At 33.1% G+C, this 21,748-nt stretch overlaps 1 protein-coding gene and 1 long non-coding RNA gene across 2 annotated transcripts; one reads left to right on the top strand and one right to left on the bottom strand.

Moving 5' to 3' along the window:
- LOC18598990 (galactan beta-1,4-galactosyltransferase GALS1) lies at window positions 6,784-9,260 on the top strand. Its single transcript, XM_007028750.2, has 2 exons — window positions 6,784-8,162; window positions 8,456-9,260. The coding sequence occupies exons 1-2, from the start codon at window positions 7,006-7,008 to the stop codon at window positions 8,802-8,804; spliced, it is 1,506 nt and encodes a 501-aa protein (XP_007028812.2). The 5' UTR covers window positions 6,784-7,005; the 3' UTR covers window positions 8,805-9,260.
- Window positions 15,195-18,295, bottom strand: LOC108662115. Its single transcript, XR_001927899.1, has 3 exons — window positions 18,267-18,295; window positions 18,095-18,156; window positions 15,195-15,787 (listed from the first exon to the last, which is right to left on the bottom strand). It is a non-coding gene; the product is annotated as an uncharacterized LOC108662115 (long non-coding RNA).

The following is a 21,748-nucleotide window of genomic DNA, read 5'->3' as shown; positions in this document are numbered from 1 at the left end:
CGTTCTTCCTTACTTTGAAGCATGTTTTGTGTGTACTTAGCTTCAAATTCAATCTTACATCAATAAGTAAACTCATTAGTTTTAAGGAGAATTGTATTTTCTTTACTGATGCTTACTGTGTTGTTTAGGACATTAAATCTTATACAGTGATTGGGCTAGCTAAGGTGTCTTCAGGCTTATATTTCATGTAGGATAATCAAGATGTACAAAGTCTTTCAAAATTTAGCTTTGGAAAGCTTGTCAAAAATCTTTATGATTTTTCTATTAATGCTTGTAATTCAAAAGTTAAGCATTTTTATTTGTGGCATTTTAGGTTAGGTCACATTCCTTTGAACAGAATTAATGTAATTCAACAATATTGTCTTAAAGTTACTTGTTCAAAGGATTTGCTATGTCAAATTTGTCCCTTTGCCAAACAGAAAAGATCGCCTTTTCACACTCATGTTCGAAATATTGCTGTTGCTTTTGAAATTATCCATGTTGATATTTGGGGTCTTTATACAACATGAACTTTATCTAGTCATCACTATTTTCTCACAATAATTGATGATTATAGTAAATTTACTGGGATTTTTTTAATAAAAGCAAAGTCAGATGTGCTTACAATAATTCCTTCATTTTTCAATCTTATTCAAAATTAGTTTAGCACTACCATTAAACATCTAAGGTCAAACAATGCTCAAGAATTTAAGTTAACTAATTTTTATGCATCAAAAGGCATTATACATCAATTATTCTGTATTACAACACCATAACAGAATGGTGTTGTTGAGAGAAAACACCAACATCTGTTAGTGGTTGCAAGGTCATTATTATATCAGTCAAATTTGACAATGCGTTTCTTGAGGGATGCTATACTCACTTCTACTCACATAATCAACAAAATTCCTACTCCAAATCTTAAAAACAAGTCTCCTTATGAAGTATTATTTAGTAAGCCTCCATCTTATGATCATTTTCATGTATTTAGTTGTTTGTGCTTTGTGTAAACCTTAACACAACATAGGAAAAAGTTTGATAAAAAGGCAAGTAAATTTGTTTTTCTAAGATATCCTGATAGGGTAAAGGGGTATAGAGTTTATGATATTGATGCATAAAAATTTCTTGTATCCAGGAATATTGTTTTTCATGCACATGTCTTCCTATATCAGTCAATGCATAACACAAATGATACATTTGCATTTTCACAAGCCCCTAGTGTGCATGAATCAAATGTTGACAATTTTTTTACTTCAATTTTGATAATTCGGTGACCAATAGTCATACACTAGTTGAATCATCATCATCTATACCTGTTTCGTCTTTTAATAATGATGCTTTACTTGAAAATGTTCAAAATTCTCTTAATTCACCTTGCTCACCTAGGAATGTTAATCGTGTACCTACCTCACCTACTGTTGACTTAAATTCTACTAATTATAATTCTTTCACTCCATCTCTTAGGAAAAATAGCTAAGTTAGACATGTACCTAAGTATTTGGAAGCCTATGAAACAGAATTTCCTTCTCATGTTAGAGCTACTAAATCACACCCTATTAATAATTTCGTTTCTTGTCATCAACTTTCACCTCTACACAAAGCTTTAACGACATCCCTATCTCATGTGCCTGAATCACATTCATATGATCAAGATATCATATATTCTAAATGGAGAGATGCAATGTAACTTGAACTAGATGCGTTGGAAGACAATGGCACATGCAATATAATGCCTTTGCCTACTGATGCACATGTTATAGGTTGCAAATGGGTTTATAAGATCAAAATGAACGCTAATGGCAATGTGGAAAGATACAAGGCTTGATTGGTTGCTAAAGGTTACAATCAAAGAAAAAGCTTTGATTATCAATAAATCTTTAGCCCTGTTGCAAAACAAATAGTAGCGAAAGTTTTCATTGCTTTGGTAATTGCAAAAGGGTAATTTCTGTCTCAACTTGATGTTAATAATGCATTTTTAAATGGTGATTGAACAGAAATAGTTTATATGAATCTTTCTCAAGGTTATGATGTTAAGAGGGAGTATCCACCTGATTTTAAACTAGTTTGCAAGCTACATAAGTTTTTATATGGGCTTAAACAAGCCTCTAAACATGGAATTTGAAATTTACTGCTTCTTTGCTGTAATATGGATTTTGCCAATCAAGGTCAGATTACTCATTGTTCACTTTGACTACTAAAAATGGTGATTTTGTGGCCTTATTAGTTTATGTCGATGACATTGTGGTAGGTAGTTCTTCAATTAATGTTGCTAATAATGTTAAAAAATATCTAAGTACACAATTCAAGTTGAAGGATCTTAGATCATTAAAATATTTCCTTGGTATTGAAATAGCAAGATCTTTAGAAGGTATATCTATTTGTCAAAGGAAGTACACATTATAACTTTTAGAGGAGAATGGATTACTTAAAGCTAAGCCAATAATAACTTCTATTGATTATAATCACAAGTTGAGCAGAATCAGTGATGAAGAATAAATAGTTGATCCTATAAGTTATAGACCATTAGTGAGAAAACTCTTGTATTTGATATACACCGGGCCAGATATATCTTGTGTAGTATAGGTTAAGTCATAGTTCATGGATAAACCTGGGAATGAACACCTAATGGCAACATACAGAGTGTTGAGATATTTGAAAATAGCACCAAGTCAAGGAATTTGATGAAATCAGAATCAGATTTGTGCATTGTAGCTTATTCTGATAGTGATTAGGCAAAATGTCTAGGTACCTGCAGGTTTGTCTCAAGTTTTAATGTCTTTATTGGTGATTCATTGGTTAGTTGGAAATCTAAAAAGCAATCAGTTGTTGCAAGCAGTTCAATAGAAGCAAAATACCGATCCATGGCATCTGTTTATTGTGAAATTATATGGTTACAGTACCTATTAGTAGATTTTGAGATTAATCATGATGCTATAGTGAGACTTTATTGTGACAATCAGTCTGCCATATACATTTGTAAAAATCTAATTTTTTATGAACGTACAAAGCATATAGAAATGAACTACTATTTCATTCAAGATAAGGTGCTTGCAAGAACTATTGAACCAAAACATATTTCTATTGATTTTTAGATTGTTAATTTATTCACTAAGGCATTGCAGCCAAAACAATTTTATAAATTACTTTGCAAGATGAACGTTCAAAATAGTCACATTCCTCTTGAAAGAGAGTATCAACAATAATGATAGAGAAACAGAAGTTGATTTGAGTGTAGAAGGAAAAACTTGAATTGCAGAAACAAGTCATGAAGAAGAAGATCACGTGTTAGCACAAGAGATAATTATTGTCTAAATTTTATCTTGATCACAAATTGAAGCAGTTAGTTTTATTTTTGAATTCTAGTTAGTTATTTTCAGTTTTTTCTTTCCTTTTTTTTATCAAGAACAACGTATATATAAAAGGAATGTCTGTACTTTCAAGATAAGTGAAATAAACATATTTTTCATTCATACAACAACATAAAATCTTTCAACATTAAATCTTAAAATGAATGTGGACATTTGGTATGAGGAAAGTTACTAACATTTAGTGGTAAAATTACTTTTACACTGTTTGGTAAGAGAATAAAATTTCACGGACCAATAAGATACTTTCACCGGAAACGAGTAAAAATCTACCGACTTGGGGCCCAAAGCCCTAATAGAGACATATAGATCGTTGGGTCCAACTCCCAAGTTGGCTCAAATCACTGCAGCTTATGTACATATTGAATTGGGCCTCATTTGAGTTCAGAAGGCCCTAACACGAGAAAGGTAAGGCAACTAGGGAACAGGGTTAGGCCTTCCGAAAATGATGACGACAACTCGAGACAGATACTTTCATTACGGTTTCATTGGAACCGTGGTCCCTGGTCAATTGGTCATAGAAAAGCTTCCTTGGACAGCAGCCACCAATAATAATAAATATTATAATGAAGATACTATTAGATGGGAATAACGATAAGGTCCCATGATGAGAAGGCTATTCATATTCACCACCAAAATTTGGCTCAACAAGTTAATTCCACCGCCTCTAGCGATAAAAATAGAAAAGGGTTTAAAAGTCCATAATTATTTTGTTAAAATTATTCATATTCATAATGCAAGTCCTTTGGCAAAGGCTAACTTAAATTTTGAATCAGAGTATAGTCTATTTGTTCCAAATGTATATATCTTAGGCTTAGCTGACATTTGGTTGTTAATATAATTGGTAATTCTTTGATTATTTTATATTGTTATCATTATTATTCCTATAAAATAAATTATTGAATTTCATATAACTTAACGTTATAAGATATTATATAAAAATTAAAAATAATTATATAATTTTGTTTCTTCTTCAGATTAAAATTAAGTCTCGTGTCTTTTTTTAATTTCATTTGTACCTAAAAAAACTATCATTTTATCAAAAACAGAAAATCACTTTCATTTGCTTTCACTCACGTGGTGGTAAGTGTCTGAAATCTAGTATTTAGACAAACGCACACACCTTAAAGGACGGATGCAAGTGCGACCATGTCTCATGCTCCTTCCTTGATCAATTTGTAAACCTCATTTTTTAAAAATGAAAAATAAAAATAAATAAATATTCATCAAATTATTAAATACACCCTTTTACTTATTTTCAGTTAAAAGGATGAATTGTCTCGTTGGCTGTCAAAACGCAGCGTCCCCTACCGACAGTCGCAAGTTCGTAAACCACAAAGTGAGGAAAACAAAAAGATGGGATTTAACTCGAAGGGGCCGCCTTCTTCAATTATTTCTGTTAGGTCGCAAAACCTTTCCAGCTTCTGGTAGAGGAATCGGCAGTGCCCGAATATTCATAGCTCATTAAAAAAATTAAAATTAAAAAAAAAAAAAAAAAAAAACAAAAAAGGGCCAAAGCCAAGGTGTCCCCACAAATAATTGAGATGTCACTTTAAATACAGATCCTATCAAGCCATCCCACAAAATTTTGAAGCTGTTGTTCATCATCCATCAGGATTTTAACTAGTTAATCTTTTGCCATTTGTAACCACCGACACATATCAGTTGCATTAGCAAAGTAAAATCGAATCTAATCATTAGATTTGACTCCTCCTCCTCCTCCTCCGATTTTACCCTCAACACTGCACCTGGTTTCTTTGGTCATCAGTTAACGCATGAAAGATTTTTAAAAGACAACATCAGCCAAGACAGAATAATTATGGTGCCGAGCCAACTCTATAGCTTAAGTTTGGATAGCATTTATTAAAAATCAATTGATTTTCGCTGTCCCAAATTTAAATACCGTTGGATACGCCGGGGCTCCTTCCTTTCTCTTTTTCTTCTTTCTAGGGTATTGCCGGATCAGCTATCGAGCGTCTCATCCCACCAATGAATCATGAAAATGCGTTATATTTTACCTTTATTTCTTTACCCAATCTCAAGTAAAGCTCCATCTTCTTTATTAAATAATAATAATAATAATAATAATAATAAGAAGGAATACATTGACTCTATGCTACTTATTTATTTCTTATATTGAATAAAATTGTGAGTAATATTATAATTGTTATTCGAAATATCAAGATTTTTTTTTGTCCTTTTTGTGTCTTTTGGTGGAAGTTATATATACTGGTCCTCTTACCTCCGTTTGCCTGTAATAAAATAGATGCGGTTTTCTGTGTCTGGGAGTTTCCTGGAAAATGAATAATTTTATTGGCATGATAATGTAAATTAAGGTTTTGGCATTTTCTTTCTCATAAGCAAGAAAAGATATAGTAATGATTGCGGTAATTCTGTGCTGCAGTGGCCTGCACATGGGACCTTCATGGTGAATTATGACCCTCCTGCACAAATGCGTTATGTCTTTTTTTTTTTAAAAAAAAAAGCCTAGGCTTTACAAATCTATTGATCCCTTATAATCATGTATTGTTACATTAAAAAAAACAAATTTAATAGGTTAGAGAAAGGAAGAATCACTTTGCTGACATCCACAATCATAGACGATAAATTAAATTAATTCATGGTGCTGAAAAATTAGTGTAATGTTTCATTCCAGGAAAGCAAAGCACCAGCATATGTTGATCCGGAATCGTTTGTCTATAGTCAAACGCCAACAATTAATTTTTTTTTTTATATTTTTAGTATTCTAATTATTCACATGCTATTAATTAAAAATTGATTTAATCAGATTAATTATTTTTAATTGACACTGCACAAAGTACAGAATCAGAAATTCAACACCGGGGAGGCAATGTATGCTGAGAAATGAGCATACTTTGTAAGCTTGTATCGAAGGAAAAGTGGAGCAAAGGGGGATTGCTAACTGCTAAGCCTTTGCTTTTGTCCTTTGGAGGCCATATGCGGATTGGATGACTTCCACTTTTGGAAGAAAAACCAGGATGTTCTTAAATTACTGCCTGTTCCTCTAGTGGATACAGTCGGCCAATTGAAAACAACAAGAGAAAAACGTTAAGCAGATGGGTGGGTAATGGTAATGTAAAGCAGATAATTAAGAACATGGAGTTGGATGACTGCAGTTGTTCGGGATGGATGGCCGTTGTAAGAGCGAAAAGGAAATTCCAGAAATCTTGGTAGTTTGGGCATCATCATCATCATCATCATCATCATTCTTTTGTTGCTTTCAAAGATTTTAACCAATGGGGGCGTGCTTTTGAGGGTTGCTAATTTCCAACCCTTAAACTAGAATACAAACGAACCAGATAGAGTAAATAACTTTTAAAAGGGACAGTGTCAATTTGGTAAATAAAAGCAGATCAAGACCCAAAACCCGTAATACCATGTCCATCCCATATATAATATTGATAAATTAATGGCTTGGAAGAGGATGCAAAGACAGAGGGGAGAGGAGACTGCCTTTCTTCTTTAGTGTTTGTTAGCGGAGTAAAAATATAGTGTGTCGGTATGACCCTCATTTGACCCTTGCCCCCCCTTTTCTTTTCTTTTTTCTTTCTTTTCTCTTTTTCTTGGGGGAGCAATTAGAAATCATCAATAAAGAATTAACGTCACAACAATCACCATCACCGCCACAAGCGACACTAAAATGAGGAAGGAAGCGGCGCCCTCCTCCGCCCCTTCCACCGCCGCGAGCTTTGGGAAGCTATTCGTTTGCTTTGAAACAAAACCATTAGTTGCTACATTGCTAGCGCTCACCTTGGTTATGCTTCTCTGGAATCTTCCTCCTTACTACCAAAACCTACTCTCCACCACCCGTCCCTGCTCTGCTCCTTCTCTCACCTCCGCCGCCGCCGCCACTACCAGTCTACTCGCCACCAATGTATCACTCCCTTATACAGCAACTCCGGTAGCTGAGAAGAAGTACTACTCGGCTCCTAAAGCTAAACCCAGAGACCCAAATAAGCGAGTGTTCGAGGCTTACGGTAACGCGGCTGCTTTGTTTGTGCGGATGGGTGCGTACAGGGGCGGTCCTACGACGTTCGCGGTGGTGGGCTTGGCTTCGAAGCCCATTCACGTGTTCGGGCGGCCGTGGTACAAATGCGAGTGGATCTCAAACAACGGGTCATCTTACAGGGCCAAGGCCTACAAAATGCTTCCGGATTGGGGGTATGGGCGTGTCTACACAGTGTTGGTGGTGAATTGCACCTTTCCTTTCAACCCAAACCAAGACAACCTCGGTGGGAAGCTGATGATAAACGCTTACTACGGGGAGTCCCAAAGAAAGTACGAGAAATTCACAGCTTTGGAGGAGGCCCCTGGATCTTACAATGAATCCAAGTACCACTTACCTTTTCAGTACGAATACTTGTACTGTGGGTCGTCTCTGTATGGGAACCTGAGCGCTGACAGGATGAGGGAATGGATGGCTTATCACGCCTGGTTCTTTGGACCAAACTCGCATTTTGTGTTTCATGATGCGGGTGGGGTCACGCCCGAGGTCAGGGCAGCGCTCGACCCTTGGGTGCGAGCAGGGAGGGCTACGATGCAGGACATCCGAGACCAGGCGGAATTCGATGGGTATTATTATAACCAGTTTTTGGTGGTGAATGATTGTCTGCACCGCTATCGACACGCTGCCAATTGGACTTTCTTCTTCGATGTGGACGAGTATATTTATTTGCCTGATGGGAATACATTGGAATCGGTGCTGAATGAGTTCTCCGATTATACACAGTTTACTATTGAGCAGAATCCAATGTCCAGTGTGCTCTGCTTGAATAATTCCTCTGAACAATATTCCAGGTAATCTCAAGTAGATTTCTCCATATGCTTATTTTCTCTTAACAACTTTGCTTCTCAATTTTTATGCAAAGTACGGTATTTCTGTCATTATGTTCTTAAAAAAAAAAAAAACGGAGATGAAAGGAGGGGTCTTTCTAGATATGGATTTTGGATATGCTTAATTAACCAAAAAAAGAAGCCCCATTTCATTTGGTTCACTGGAAAAGAAATTAAATGAATTTGCACATTTGATTCAATTGCATCTGTCCAAATTCCTTTGCACATTTTATTCATACATTCATACGTTGGGGCAGGCAATGGGGATTCGAAAAGCTACTCTTCAGGGAATCGAGAACCGGAATTCGGCGGGACAGGAAATACGCGATTCAGGCGAAGAATGCCTATGCTACAGGGGTGCACATGTCGGAGAATGTGATTGGGAAGACATTACACAAGACAGAGACAAAGATTCGTTACTATCACTATCACAACACGATTACCGTACACCAAGAGCTATGTAGGGAATTCCTTCCTCTCTCTGCCAAGAACAATGTCACTTGGTTCAATAAGCTACCCTATGTCTACGATGACAATATGAAGAAGCTAGCCAATACCATCAAGGAATTCGAGCGCAAAACCATCGGAAATGGAAACCTTCAATGATCCATACCATCCTCACTGTGCCAGCTACCAAATGATCACTCCACATGTGTGCAAAACTGCAGTTTAATGCGTTAATGGTTGAGCATTCAGGGCGTAGGTGCTTATTTGTCATCATTCGTGATCTAGGTTGCTCAAAGTTTACTCTTTCCTGCCTGGGATCCGACCCCACCCATTGCTGCCGGTGGTGAGAAACTCACGGAAAAAGCTGGAGGGAGGGCCCCGATATTGTTTTGATTTGTCTGTAAAGGTGAGTGTTTTACTTGTACCATTCCCACACCCCCCCACCCCTTTGATAATAATTTATTTTGATTCTATATCTCTAGAGGAATACTTGTAAAATTGTTTCTTTACATTTTTAATGTTATTGCTTGATAGATTCTTACTAGTAATATCATATAAAACATCCGAAGATGCCTTGGCCGTCAAAATATAGATTGAGATGGGCCTATTATTGTTTCTTTTCCTAGTAAAAGTGGCGACGCAACTAAATCACAAAGGACTCTTGTGAAATTGTGGCGTAAATGATTGGCATAATTCGATATAATTGCAATACTAATCCTCCTATAGATTGCAACAATTAGAAAATTTTCTGTGACGGGTTTTTTCCGTCATAGAAGGCCCTGTTTTCTTGTAGTGTATGCTATCGACTAGTAGATTTCCTTTTATAAGTTGAGAGGCAAGGTACCGTTATGGTGATCATTGATTTTGCATGCGTTGGAGCGAATTGGGCAGGCCGATGTTAGACGTTTGGAAGTACATTGATTTTGTTTTAACGGGCTTAATACTGGCTGGCCCTACAAAAATTCCCTTAAGGTGTACTAATTGAACACAGATTAGCTTTTAATCAGAACATGAAATTACTTGAAATGCGAGTCTCCTGAAAAACCAAGCATCCCAACACTAATAATTGTACATTAACATAGACATGATTTTCTTTACGATTTGATCTTTCGCTTTGTGAAAAATATTTTTTAAAGTATAACTGCAAAAGGTTAAACCTTACATATTTGAAAGCGAGTAAATTCGGCCGCAGAGAGTGAGTGAAGTAGTAATATGTGATAACAAGACAATTTTAAAGTGTTAAAAACTTGAAAGAAAATCTACTACCTTTTTGTTGATTTGGTTTCGTCTATCCCTTCCTCTTTAATTTTGTTTTTCCACCTTCCATTGCACATGGAAGTGTAATCATTAGACGTTCACAACTGCGATGTCCCCTTAGAACTAAAAATTCATTTTGTTGATTCCATTAGATAAGCTCATTGACATTTTTTGCACACTTGAAGAATAATAGTACCATAGTTAATAGGAAAAAAATTTTATATATAGATATATTCTCATTGAACCACTTTAGGAGATATAATATATGTAAATTACTATTTTAATATTTGCTGAGTGTCATTTGTCAACTTGAACCCAGTTAATCCAAACTAACAAAAAGAATATGCTCAGACTCACGCCTCGTAAACCCTTGCTGACTAGACCCAAAAAGAACCGGCGAATGGGAATGGCCCTCCCACTTGGTAACCCAATGCCATCAAAATACGCAGGCAGCAGCTCAGCAGCCTTCGGCCGCTCGCTAAGTAGGTCACCATCTTTATCTCCTCATTATTGCCTTGAAAAAGTTGAAAAAGAAGGGTGAAAGAAGCTGGTTTATCTTCATTTTATTGGGGTTGACAAGCTATAAAAAGCGGCCTCTCTCTCTCTTTTTTAAAGTATAATGTGCTTATAATAGTTAATCCACACATTTGATAACACATGCGTATGCTATTTATTCCTACTGCGTTGTGGAATAGACTTGTATTTCCTTGCTATTGCTATCACCAAACTTCAATTATTATGTTGTGTTATTCTAACCCCGTTTTTTCCCATTGGATAAGGCATATGACTGACCCACCCACAAACTTCTTTGTTTTCCCCCAAACTTTAAGCCATGAGATGATGTAAAGTATCCTATCCTTATTGTTGCATCGACCAACCCGGAGCATTAAACACCAAATTTCACTAGTGAAGGAGAAAAACATTAAAGCCGCCGTTCTCCCTAGTCTTTCCTGGCAATATTTATTGAAGATGAAGACAGGCTTCCTACTTCATCTCTTTTGCACACATTGCTTTATTATATGCCACTGAAACCAACTGTACATTAACCATATTTAGTGCTTGTTTGGTATGATTTTTTTTAATTTATTTATTTTTTAAAAGTAAAAGTCAGTCAAATTAAATAAAAATTTTGACAATCTCTTAAAATAGGTTTTTTAAAAAAACAAAATTAAAAAAAAAAAACTTAAAGAAAAGTTCTAGAGAAGAACTTTTTCTTTTCTTTTCTTAAAAACACACCAACTTTAAAAAAAATATCTTCTCTCTCAATAGACTCTCCCTCTCCTCTCCCTTCTTCTCCAAATCACTCATCTCCAACGCAAATCGCAATCTCTCTCTTTTACCTGTCTCTACAAAGATTATTAAAAAAAAAAAAACTCAGCAACAAAATAGCAAAATTTAATTTTTTTTGTTCTTACAAAAATTTAAAAAGAAAACCTAAAATTCAAAATTATATTCACGTACTATTTAAAGGTTTTCTCTCTTTTTCATTAAAAATGATTTTAATGTCAAATATACAGTTTTTATTTTTTTCTTCTTTGTCGAGGAATTGAAGCATTATGATCCAATTGCTTGCTAGAGTAACAAAAAACTAATATTATTACTACTTTACAAAGTTTGAGAGCTATTTTATTTTTGTATGAATTTCTTTACTTTTAATATCAAAAATCGTATATAAGCTCGAAGCAAATTTGTTCCGTATTGGTTTATTAAATGATTGAAAATAGTATAAATATACTTTATAGTAATTTTAACTAAAATTAAAGATTATATAATTTATTTTTTCAAACAGTTTAGTAAACAGTTTTAGTTTAATTTTAAAAAATTAATTTTTATAATAATTTTATAATAACTTTTAAGTTAAAAAGAATTAAACCAAACATGCTCTTATCATTATTAATTGTCCACGTTTTTTCCCACTCTTTGAGCTTAAAAAATAATTGGTCATGGAAGCCTGAGGCCCATCATTTCACTCTTTTTATGAAAAGCCACAACCTATATATGTCATGCATCCATCGCATTCTTTATGATTTCTTCTTGAAAATCCAGATCATACTGGCTCTGGCTTGTGGAGAGGTCAAGAGATTCTCAATTTAACTTTGTGGTTGTATTCTTTGTATATTTAGGTACCTTGGTATCACTAATAACCAGCATTGAAGAATTGCAGGCCATTCCTCTAGGAACTTAGTTGGCTTGCAGCTCCTCTACCATCCAAATCAGCTTGCGCTTTGCTTACCATGAAGATATATACCTGCCTGCGGTGAGGTGAGGGTTGCCACTTAGTTTTTCTCGTCGCATCTCTATTTTGATAAATCTGTCCTAATCCTAATATATATAAAAAGATTGAAAGATTTTAATTTCGCAGCTCATGTAACATTGACTGATTTTTTGATATTAGTATAAAATCATACTCTCTATAATTTATTTGTAATATATATCAGCATGAATGTATGTAAAACTTTTCATTTATGAAAAATGATATCTTTATTCATTATATCTCTGAATAATTTTTAATTATATTTATAAATTAATGAATAATACAGATTTTTCATTGTATAGATAATAATTTTAATTCCATTGAATTCACTTACATAACAAGATGATAAAGTTGGCTTAAAATTTTTCATTATATGTCTAAATTGTAATCATATTTAGTTTAAAAAGTCATTAAAAATATAATTAAAATAATTAAAAAATCATTTATTTATATTTTTAGTATCACTATTATATATCCAGCATCCAATAAAATTGAACCCAAAAAAAAAAAAACCATTAATTCAGTATTTGATGTTACGGTTTATTTTGGTTTGTAAGTAATTTTGTCAACTCAGTTGGTGTTTCTTAACTTGTGACACCAGACTATACACATGCATGGATGGATTGACAGATTTAGGGTGGGGACATTGGAGGCATTTTCCTCAACTCAAATCCTGAAATCTTTTAATATGGTATAATAATATTAATTTTTTTGTGCAAATTTTAACCTTCCTTCCCACTAGATTAGAAAAAAAATGCCTTTATCTATGTTTAAAAAAATTAGATAATATTAACAATTTAATGTAAAAATTAATCACTATTCTTAAATATTCAAATAACAGGTAATATTTACATTAGAATACCTCTTAATGCAAACTCATTGGGCTATGTAAATGTGAATAAAACAAAAACAAAATTTATTTATTTAGTACAAAGGAAAAATTAGGGTTCACATTTTGGATCATTTGAATCATTTCAAAAAACCTCTCATATTTAAATTGTTAAGTTAGAATGCAAAATATGTTTATTGACAAACAAATTATGGTAATATGAATGGACCAGGAGAGAGCAATTGATTGATGCAGTCAATTCGGTAAAACAAAAATTAAAAATTGAATAAATTAACATTTAATAAAATATAATTGAATCGATTAAATTACTTTTTAGAATCAAATTAATCAAAATCGTTTAATATTTAAATATCGGTTTATTTAGATTTCATTATCCACTCATAAAAATAAAAAAGAAAAAAAGAATTTTCTCTAAGGATACTCTCTTCTGTTTAATTAATTACTTGACATAAGTGGATGCAACATAGAAAGGAAGAACAATTATGTTGGCGATGAAAAGAGTTAAGTGTCTAGTCATCGAGAAGAATTCCTTGGCTATTATTAGCCACAATACCAGAAAGAAAGCTTTTTAGCTTATATCAATTCAAAGCCTTCGTTTTCACTAACAGGTTTAGCTCTCCCAACCCCATTAATGCAATAAAAGAAACTTTTGATAAACCAATGCTTTATCCATGAGGTCGCCAAGACTCCATCACAGCTAGCAAATAATAACAAGGGAAGGGTACAGAATTTGCGGGGGGGCAATGGGCACTGGGAAATGAATCCGAGTGACGGGTTAGAGGTGAGTGATGATGCGATAGGGGAGAGAGGTGAATCAATTCAGGGTGCGATCGAGGGCGGTAATCCACACAGGTAGGTTTAGGGGTTTGGGGGAATTTGATTTGTTGATTTGGGTTTAGGGTTTGGGATCCGGGAAAATGAGGAAAAATTAAGAATGGTAAAAACGTAAATAACATTATAATATTTATGGTATATAACGTATTCAAATAATTAAGATAATATATTATTAATAGTTCGGTTATCTGATCGATTTAGTTAGGATTTTTCCAAATAACCCAATAAACCAATCTTCCTCAACTAAATAAATACTGAAATTGAACAATTGAATTGAAATGATTAAATTAGGTTAGTTTTGATTGGTTTAATCAATTGCGATCAACTAGTTTTGATTGGTTTAGTCAATTGTGATCGACTAGTGCCCTCTTCTACACTCGAGCATTTATCTTGATGGTTATGCATGAAGTAAAAATGGTAATAACTAGGTTATTTACGTATTTATTATTGATGTTTAAAACTTAATTGACACTTTTTAAAACTTTATTCTCCATAACCTACTAAAACTAATTAGTGAATTTATTAATTATCTGAAATCATTTATTTAGTGGATACTTAATTAAAAATTTGAATATGACCCAACTTGACCAAAAAAATTAATTTAATAAATTACAATATAATATTACAAAATGTATTAAAAAGTTAGAAAACTCATCAATACAAAATAAACTCAAATTGACAACCTTTATATATATCTTATTTTGTCAAGTTATAACAAAATCATAACTAAGAGTTTTTTGATAATGCCTAACAGCATGCTTGGTTCATTAGAAAGAATAGAATATGAATGGAATAATCATTTCAAAGGAATAGAATAAAAAAAATAACTATTATGTAAATTAGTTCATGGGAATGGAATAAGATGAAAATTTTTATTATTATTTATTCTATTGTTTGGTTAGTAGGAATAATTTTAAGAATAGTTAAAGAATAATGAGAAAATGATAAAAATACCATTTATTAAAATTTAAAGATTTTTTAATTAAAAACAAAAATACTATGATAACAAAAAAAATACTCTTTATTGTAAACAAGTAATTTTTTTACCATAATACAAAAATAATTTAATAATATTTTTTTAATAATACATGCTCTTTAATTTTGTTTTGTTTAATAATATCTTTGGAACTAATTTCCTTTATTTCTTTGGGGTTTAAACTGCTTCATTGCTGCTTTGAATCCACACGTCTCTGTTGGATTTAGAACAAGGGAAAAAACACAATAATTCAATAGATATTCTAAGGCATCATATAGATTACAATTTACAAAAACCTCATCCATAATGATATGAGATTGATGAAGATATTAATGAAGAACACAAATATCCATAATAATATTCAAGAACAAAAACATTCATAATAATATTGAAGAACGCAAACATCCTTAATAATATTGTTATCCTAGAAAAACAAACCAACTAATAACAAGTTTTTAAGTTCTCAACAATTAACAACAAAGTCTTGCAAGATTAAACTATTTTAACATCAAGGCTTTGAGATAATCTTTCTCGACCATCTAAGTCTACTGCTAGAGGGAAAAGTAAAAAGTAAGTCATTTGGGATGGATTATCAATAAGTTTGTAATATGTCTCATCAATTTCATCCTCTTTCAAACCCACAACCTCACGTAATGCACTATTCAAATCTTGAATTTTTTTTTTATGCACAAGTACTTCAGTCCCCAAATCATGGCTTAATGAATTTCCAATATTTTCTAATTTCTCCTTCAATAAAATGGCAACATCCATAAATTTTTCAAACCCATCCACTTCACTCATGTCATTAGTCATTCACTTTTTACTTGTTGTAGAATTTTGATTTCTTCTACCAACTGATGGTTGAGGTTGGGTAGTAGAGACATCCACATCATCCAAACCAATTACATGTTCACATGCAGAACCTTCATCTATCCCATGAGCAACATCTTCTACAATTTCATCTAGGACATCTGCAAAGAGTTTGAGCATCTTGTCCTGTTGCTTGGTCTTTAGCATAAATATCAGACAACTCACTAAAAAAGGAAAAATTTCTTTTTCTGAACTGAGTAACATCTTTGTGACTCTAATCAAAGTAAATAAATAATATTATTAGGTATAATTATTGATAAGAAAATAAATACACATATGGAAAAAAAATTTAAACAACATGCTTACACTTATATAAGAATCCCATATAGGATCTTCAACAATAATCATGTTCCTTTCATAGTCCCAACCAAATCCACTAGTTCCTCTCCCGTGTACCATATCATATATAATTGTCCATTTTTTCTTCAAAGTCTTAATCCTTGAATTTATGTGAGGTTTGGCCTTCAAGTTCGCATTTGGCAAACTTTTTGCAATCATTCATTCAAGCTCTAACAAAAAACCACATTTGAAACCGGTGTCTACATTATATGTTCCTTTATTGTGCAGATCAACTAAACATGATATTAATACAACATCTTCTTTGTGGGTCCACTTTCTTTTTTATCTTTTTTTTTTTTTTTGAAGTTTAAGAAGGAATGGTTGAAGATGAAGACATTTTTTACTATCAAAAAGTAAAAATTTATTTAGCAAATAAATAATCATAGTGATAAATGAAACATAAATATCTTAATTAATTAAAAATACCAAAGTTTATCCACGTGATAAAAAGTATACCATTCAAAGCAATGAACAATAACAAAGATTAATTATCAAGTCTACATAAGCTTCACAACACTATCCTGTGAGTAACCTATCCAACAAAAACCTACACAAAAACAAACTTCATCTTCAATTTTGATTCTACCTAGATGTTTGCCATTCAGTGAACATTTCATTGCTAATTGTATTCTCTAATTAGTTCAAGCATCAGTAGGGTTAATAGCACCTATTGCATCTTCCTCATCAGGTGTTGTGTTGTCATAAAGATATTCACCAACTTTATCTTCAATGAGGTCAAAGGTCATCTTTCTTCTAATAAAATTGTGAAGCAAACAACAAGTTATAATAATCCGATTATATATCCTAATTGGATAAAATAATGGACTTCTAAGGATATCCCACCTAATTTTTAGCAACCCAAAACATCTCTCAATTACATTGCGAGCAACTGTATGTTTCATATTAAAAAATTCTTTAGGAGTTGTTGGTTGATGAACTTGACGCCATTCATTCAAATGATACCTTTGACCTCTAAAAGGTGTAAGAAAGCCCTCACAATTTGTATATCCAGCATTAACTAGGTAATAACAACCTATATAAAAAAAATTAATTACTAAGTTATTTATTTAGTTGATATGATATTATAGTGAAAATCCTTATGCTTCTTATTATTTTAGAAAAACTTACCATGAGGCACAACTCGTTTTACACATGCTTGGCAAGGTTATGTTCATTCATTGTTTTATATAATTACTTATAGCATCAGCCAATTCCCTTTTTCCATAAAGCAAGTTTGATCTGCACCTATCTATATGAATATGTAGTAGTAGGTGGTAAGGCACATGCATAACTTGGAATGCCACAGACACTCTTTCTATTATCATCATCTCACATGTCAACCTCTTTGTATTCTATTTTTTGTATTAACAAATATTGGAGGGAAGAAAATTAATAATGTTATATCCTAATCCAATAAATATATGTAATCTTCAATTCTTCACGGATTTAGCTTGATGACAACCTAATTTCAATTGCTTCGACTTCCCATCATAAATTGATAAGTCCAATATCTTATCTTATGATTCAAATTTAAATATTTTACACAAAAATATATTCCTTCAACCTTTTTATTAATAAGCCAAGTAAAAGTCAAGTCTAAGCAGAAACTAGAGAGACAGTTCATATTTTTATGCATAAAAATTATTAGTGGTCTATTTAGTTGTTACTGTACATATATATATATATATTAAGGTAAAAAGGAGTTTTATGATTAAAATTTATTAAATTATATATATATATATATCTTATAATAGTACCCAAGTATTTGTCCAATATTAATTTCTGTAATTAGAATTAAGATACTATATATGATACATATGTGAAAATGATAAATGAATTGATTTGTTTTATTAACAAAATTACTATCAATGTGAAGGTAAAGCCTGCATATCTTAGCTAAGGGCATTCAATCCCTACAAACTTGTATAGAAAAATTATGAATAATTAAGATATAGTAAACATAGAGAAATTAGTTATGTTCAATGTATAGTTCTTGGTGGTTTGATTCTTATTTGGCGCACATACAAAAAACACCCAAGTCAGAATAGAGAGAGAAAAACAATACTCACCAGAGATAAAGAAATTGACAGTGGAAAAGTGGATGGTAGTGGGAAGATGTTACAATGGATGTCTAGTTGAAGGAGAGAATATGATGAAGAGAGAAACAAAAAATTGATTAACCTAAAATTATTCAAAAAAAAAAGTACCCAAGCTAGAAGAGAGAGACAATGAATAACTCACCACATATGGGGAAATCGACAATGGAAAAGTGGATAGTAGTAGAAAGGTGCGGTAGTGGATGGCTATTTAAAGAGAGGAGTCTTGAAGAGAAAGGAACTCAAGATGGTTGGTTTAGGTGTGGCTCTGGGTTAGGTAGTAATTTTTTTTATATTGTTAAGGGATATTTATATCTAATCAAATTTTAAGTCTATTCCTAACTCTTTGAAATAGCCAATACCAAGGGGGGCCTCAGTGTTGGCTATTCAAGAATCTTTTGGAATGGTCATTCCTCAGAATGACCATTACATTAAACCAATTGTAATATTTAATTAGTGATTGAAATAAAGAGAGAATGGAATAGCCATTTCCCTCAACCAAGCATGTTGTAAATGAATTTAAAAATGTTTAAATCATGACATTTGGTAAGAATTAGAATTTTTTTCCTTCATTTCTAGATTGAGATAAACATTGCATACTTCAAAAAATGGTCCAATACCACCAAAATTGATGTCATAGCTTCAAACTTAGGGAGTTTAGTATAAATCAAGAGAAATGCTTTCTCAAAGTCTAGTTGGTACTAGTAAAGATTCAAGCATTCTCGTTGGTTTCTGTCTTTCCATTAACAAAACCCTTTCGAAGTTGTCACTAAGCAATAACCTAGACTTTCCCACATCTTAGTGGAGTCATATCGAGAGAAGAGCCCATGAGCCTTTAACTTTGCTAAAAAGTGGAGACAAAACATGGAGATCGCTCGAGCATACCTAGAGAAGGCCTCCAGCTAAATGAAGAAGTGGGTAGACAAAGATCAATGAGTATGGCACTTTAAGGTGTGTGACCTTATGTTAGTAAAATTGGTACCCAAACAACTTAGGTTCCTAAGAAAAAGAGACCAACGGCTAGTGCAAAAGTATGAAGGCCCGATAACAATTATTGCCAATGTTAAAAAGACCTCTTACAAGATTGATCCACCAAAGTGGATGAAAATACATCCGATATTTCACATCAGGAACCTGAAGTCATTCCATTCAGATCTAGTAGATGCAAATTGAAGTCAAGCTACGAGAGCCACCATTAGCAACAAGCCACCATCACAATGCCAAGTATAGAAGATTCTTGCAGAAAGGACCATGTTAGTCTTTTGATGACCAACGTAAGAGTACTTGGTTAAATGGAAAGGTCTTGGAGTTAGACCTAGCAATTTTGAACACGACACGATAAGACACGGATTAAACAGGTTTTAGGTTTAGTGTTAACGTGTTTCGTGTCTAACCGTGTCAGACACAACAAACACGTTTAAACACGTTTACTTAATCGTGTTATCGCGTTTAAACGTGTATACGTAACACATTTATTAACCTATTAAAAATTAATAGTTAAAAACTATTTTAATCTTATATAAATAATTTTAAATAATTATTTTAATAAGTTTTTTTAATTTTATAAAAGGTATAATGTAATTATACATGCTTAATCCTAATTTTTAACTTTTAGTGATTATTTGATATTATTATTATTTTTGTTTTATTATAATTATTTTTATAATTATAGATTTTAAATTTAAATAATAAAATTATATTTAATTGTAAATATTTTTATTTAATCGTGTTAAACGTGTTAATCGTGTTATTAATCGTGTCGTGTCATATATTAACACGTTTAATAAACATGTTAATCGTGTCGTGTCGTATTACAAGTGTATTAAACATGTATGTGTACGTGTTTCAAATTTAAGATACAAATGTTAAACGTGTCGTGTTCATGTTTAGCCTTAACATGTTTTGTGTCTAACACGTTTATGACACGTTAACACGAATTGCCAAGTCTACTTGGAGTAGATGAAATCAACTAGGAGAGAAAAGTTGACCTTTGCACCTTCAAGCAGAAGATCAAAGAATTCCATGACAACCAGTCAACGGGGACGTTGACAAATTAAATGAGGGTGGATGTCATGAGCCAATCTTTGTATAGGCCATGATGGGATAGAACTATTTAGGAGACTAAGTTACCTTAAAGGGAAATGTCCCCACTTTAAATAATGTAATGTCACTTGGTAACATATTTATAAAAACTTGTTAAGTCTTTAAAGGGAAGGCTTTTGAAGGAAGGAGTGTCCCTATTTCATGCATTGTAATGGTTCTTGGTGGCATAGGTGTAAAAGCTTGTTAGCTCTTGATAGAAGGTGAGTAGTCGACGGATTGTTGGGCTATCTCATTGGTTAAGGTATGTTTATGGCTAACCATTTAGGGCTGTTCTTATAACCTAACGATGGCGCGTTTATACTCTTGATCCCTTTGTACCCTTTGTATTCCCTTTTCAATATTAATAAAACATTTTTCCTTTGCTTGAAATCAGTGGTTGCGTATATGACATTCGCTATGCCTTATGATTTTGTTGTTACTTTTCATAAACTAACTCATGGCTATAATTTATGTTTACTAAGATATAATCGAGTTTTTAGCTAACTTGTGTGGTAGCATCCACTCAAGCACTGCACCAGTTATTATGTATTTGAGCCAAGAGGCGTAGGTTGTGACAGTTAGTATTAGAGCACAGGTGAAATATGCTAAGTGAAAAAGCAAACATGGTGATCACATGAAGTGCACCAAAGGATCATCAAAGAATTGGGGAGCTAGAAGCTATGATGGCTACTGTAAATGCTCAAATGGTCTTGCTTGAGTGAATGAGCAAAATTGAAACAATTCATCGAAAACTGACTAAACTAAATAAATACCCTAATGGCACGTTTGGTACGGGGAATAGCTATGCTATTCCCCCTCTATTCCCGAGTCATTTCCTATTCCTTCGTTTGGTACCAAATTGAAATACGGAATAGCAATTTCGCAGGAATAAAAATTCTGTCAAATAGGTTAAAAGTCAGTAATAGCTATTCCCTTCCCCCTCCCCAGTAATAGCTATTCCATGGCTCATGGAATAGCTTTCAAATATATAATGACCAAAATAGCCCTTATAACCTAAAAATATTACAACCCTATACCTATAAATACTTTTTTTCTCTCATTTTCCCTTTTCTTTCTCTCTCTTCTCCCTCTCTCATTCTCTCTCTAACTGGAACTCAACACCGGCGACGGCGACGGCAACAACGACGACGGCAACGGCAGCAACCGAATATGATCGAAAAACGTCGATCTAGTCCTTTCCGACAATATTGAACCGAGATCCAGCCAGATCTGGCACTCAACGGCCAGATCTCGCTGCGGAAAGCACTGGATCTGGTGCTTCCCGACCAGATCCCACGGTTGGATCTAGCACTCCACGGCCAGATCCAGCCGTGGGGAAGCGCCGATCTGGCGCCATAGTGGCCAGATCAGGCCACATGGTGCGCCAGATCGACGTTTTGTTACACAGGTCGTCTTTCCGGCGATTGGCCCATGAAAAAGAAAAAGAGAAAAAATAGAATAAAAAAGAATTATTTATAAAATTTAAAATATTAATATTTTATATATAATTTAAACATTATTAATATTAATATAATTAAAATATTA

Source organism: Theobroma cacao, chromosome 5 (assembly GCF_000208745.1).
Source record: "Theobroma cacao cultivar B97-61/B2 chromosome 5, Criollo_cocoa_genome_V2, whole genome shotgun sequence".
NCBI lineage: Eukaryota > Viridiplantae > Streptophyta > Magnoliopsida > Malvales > Malvaceae > Theobroma > Theobroma cacao.
Note: the sequence above shows the minus strand (reverse complement) of the source record. Positions and strands in the feature narration are given on the sequence as shown.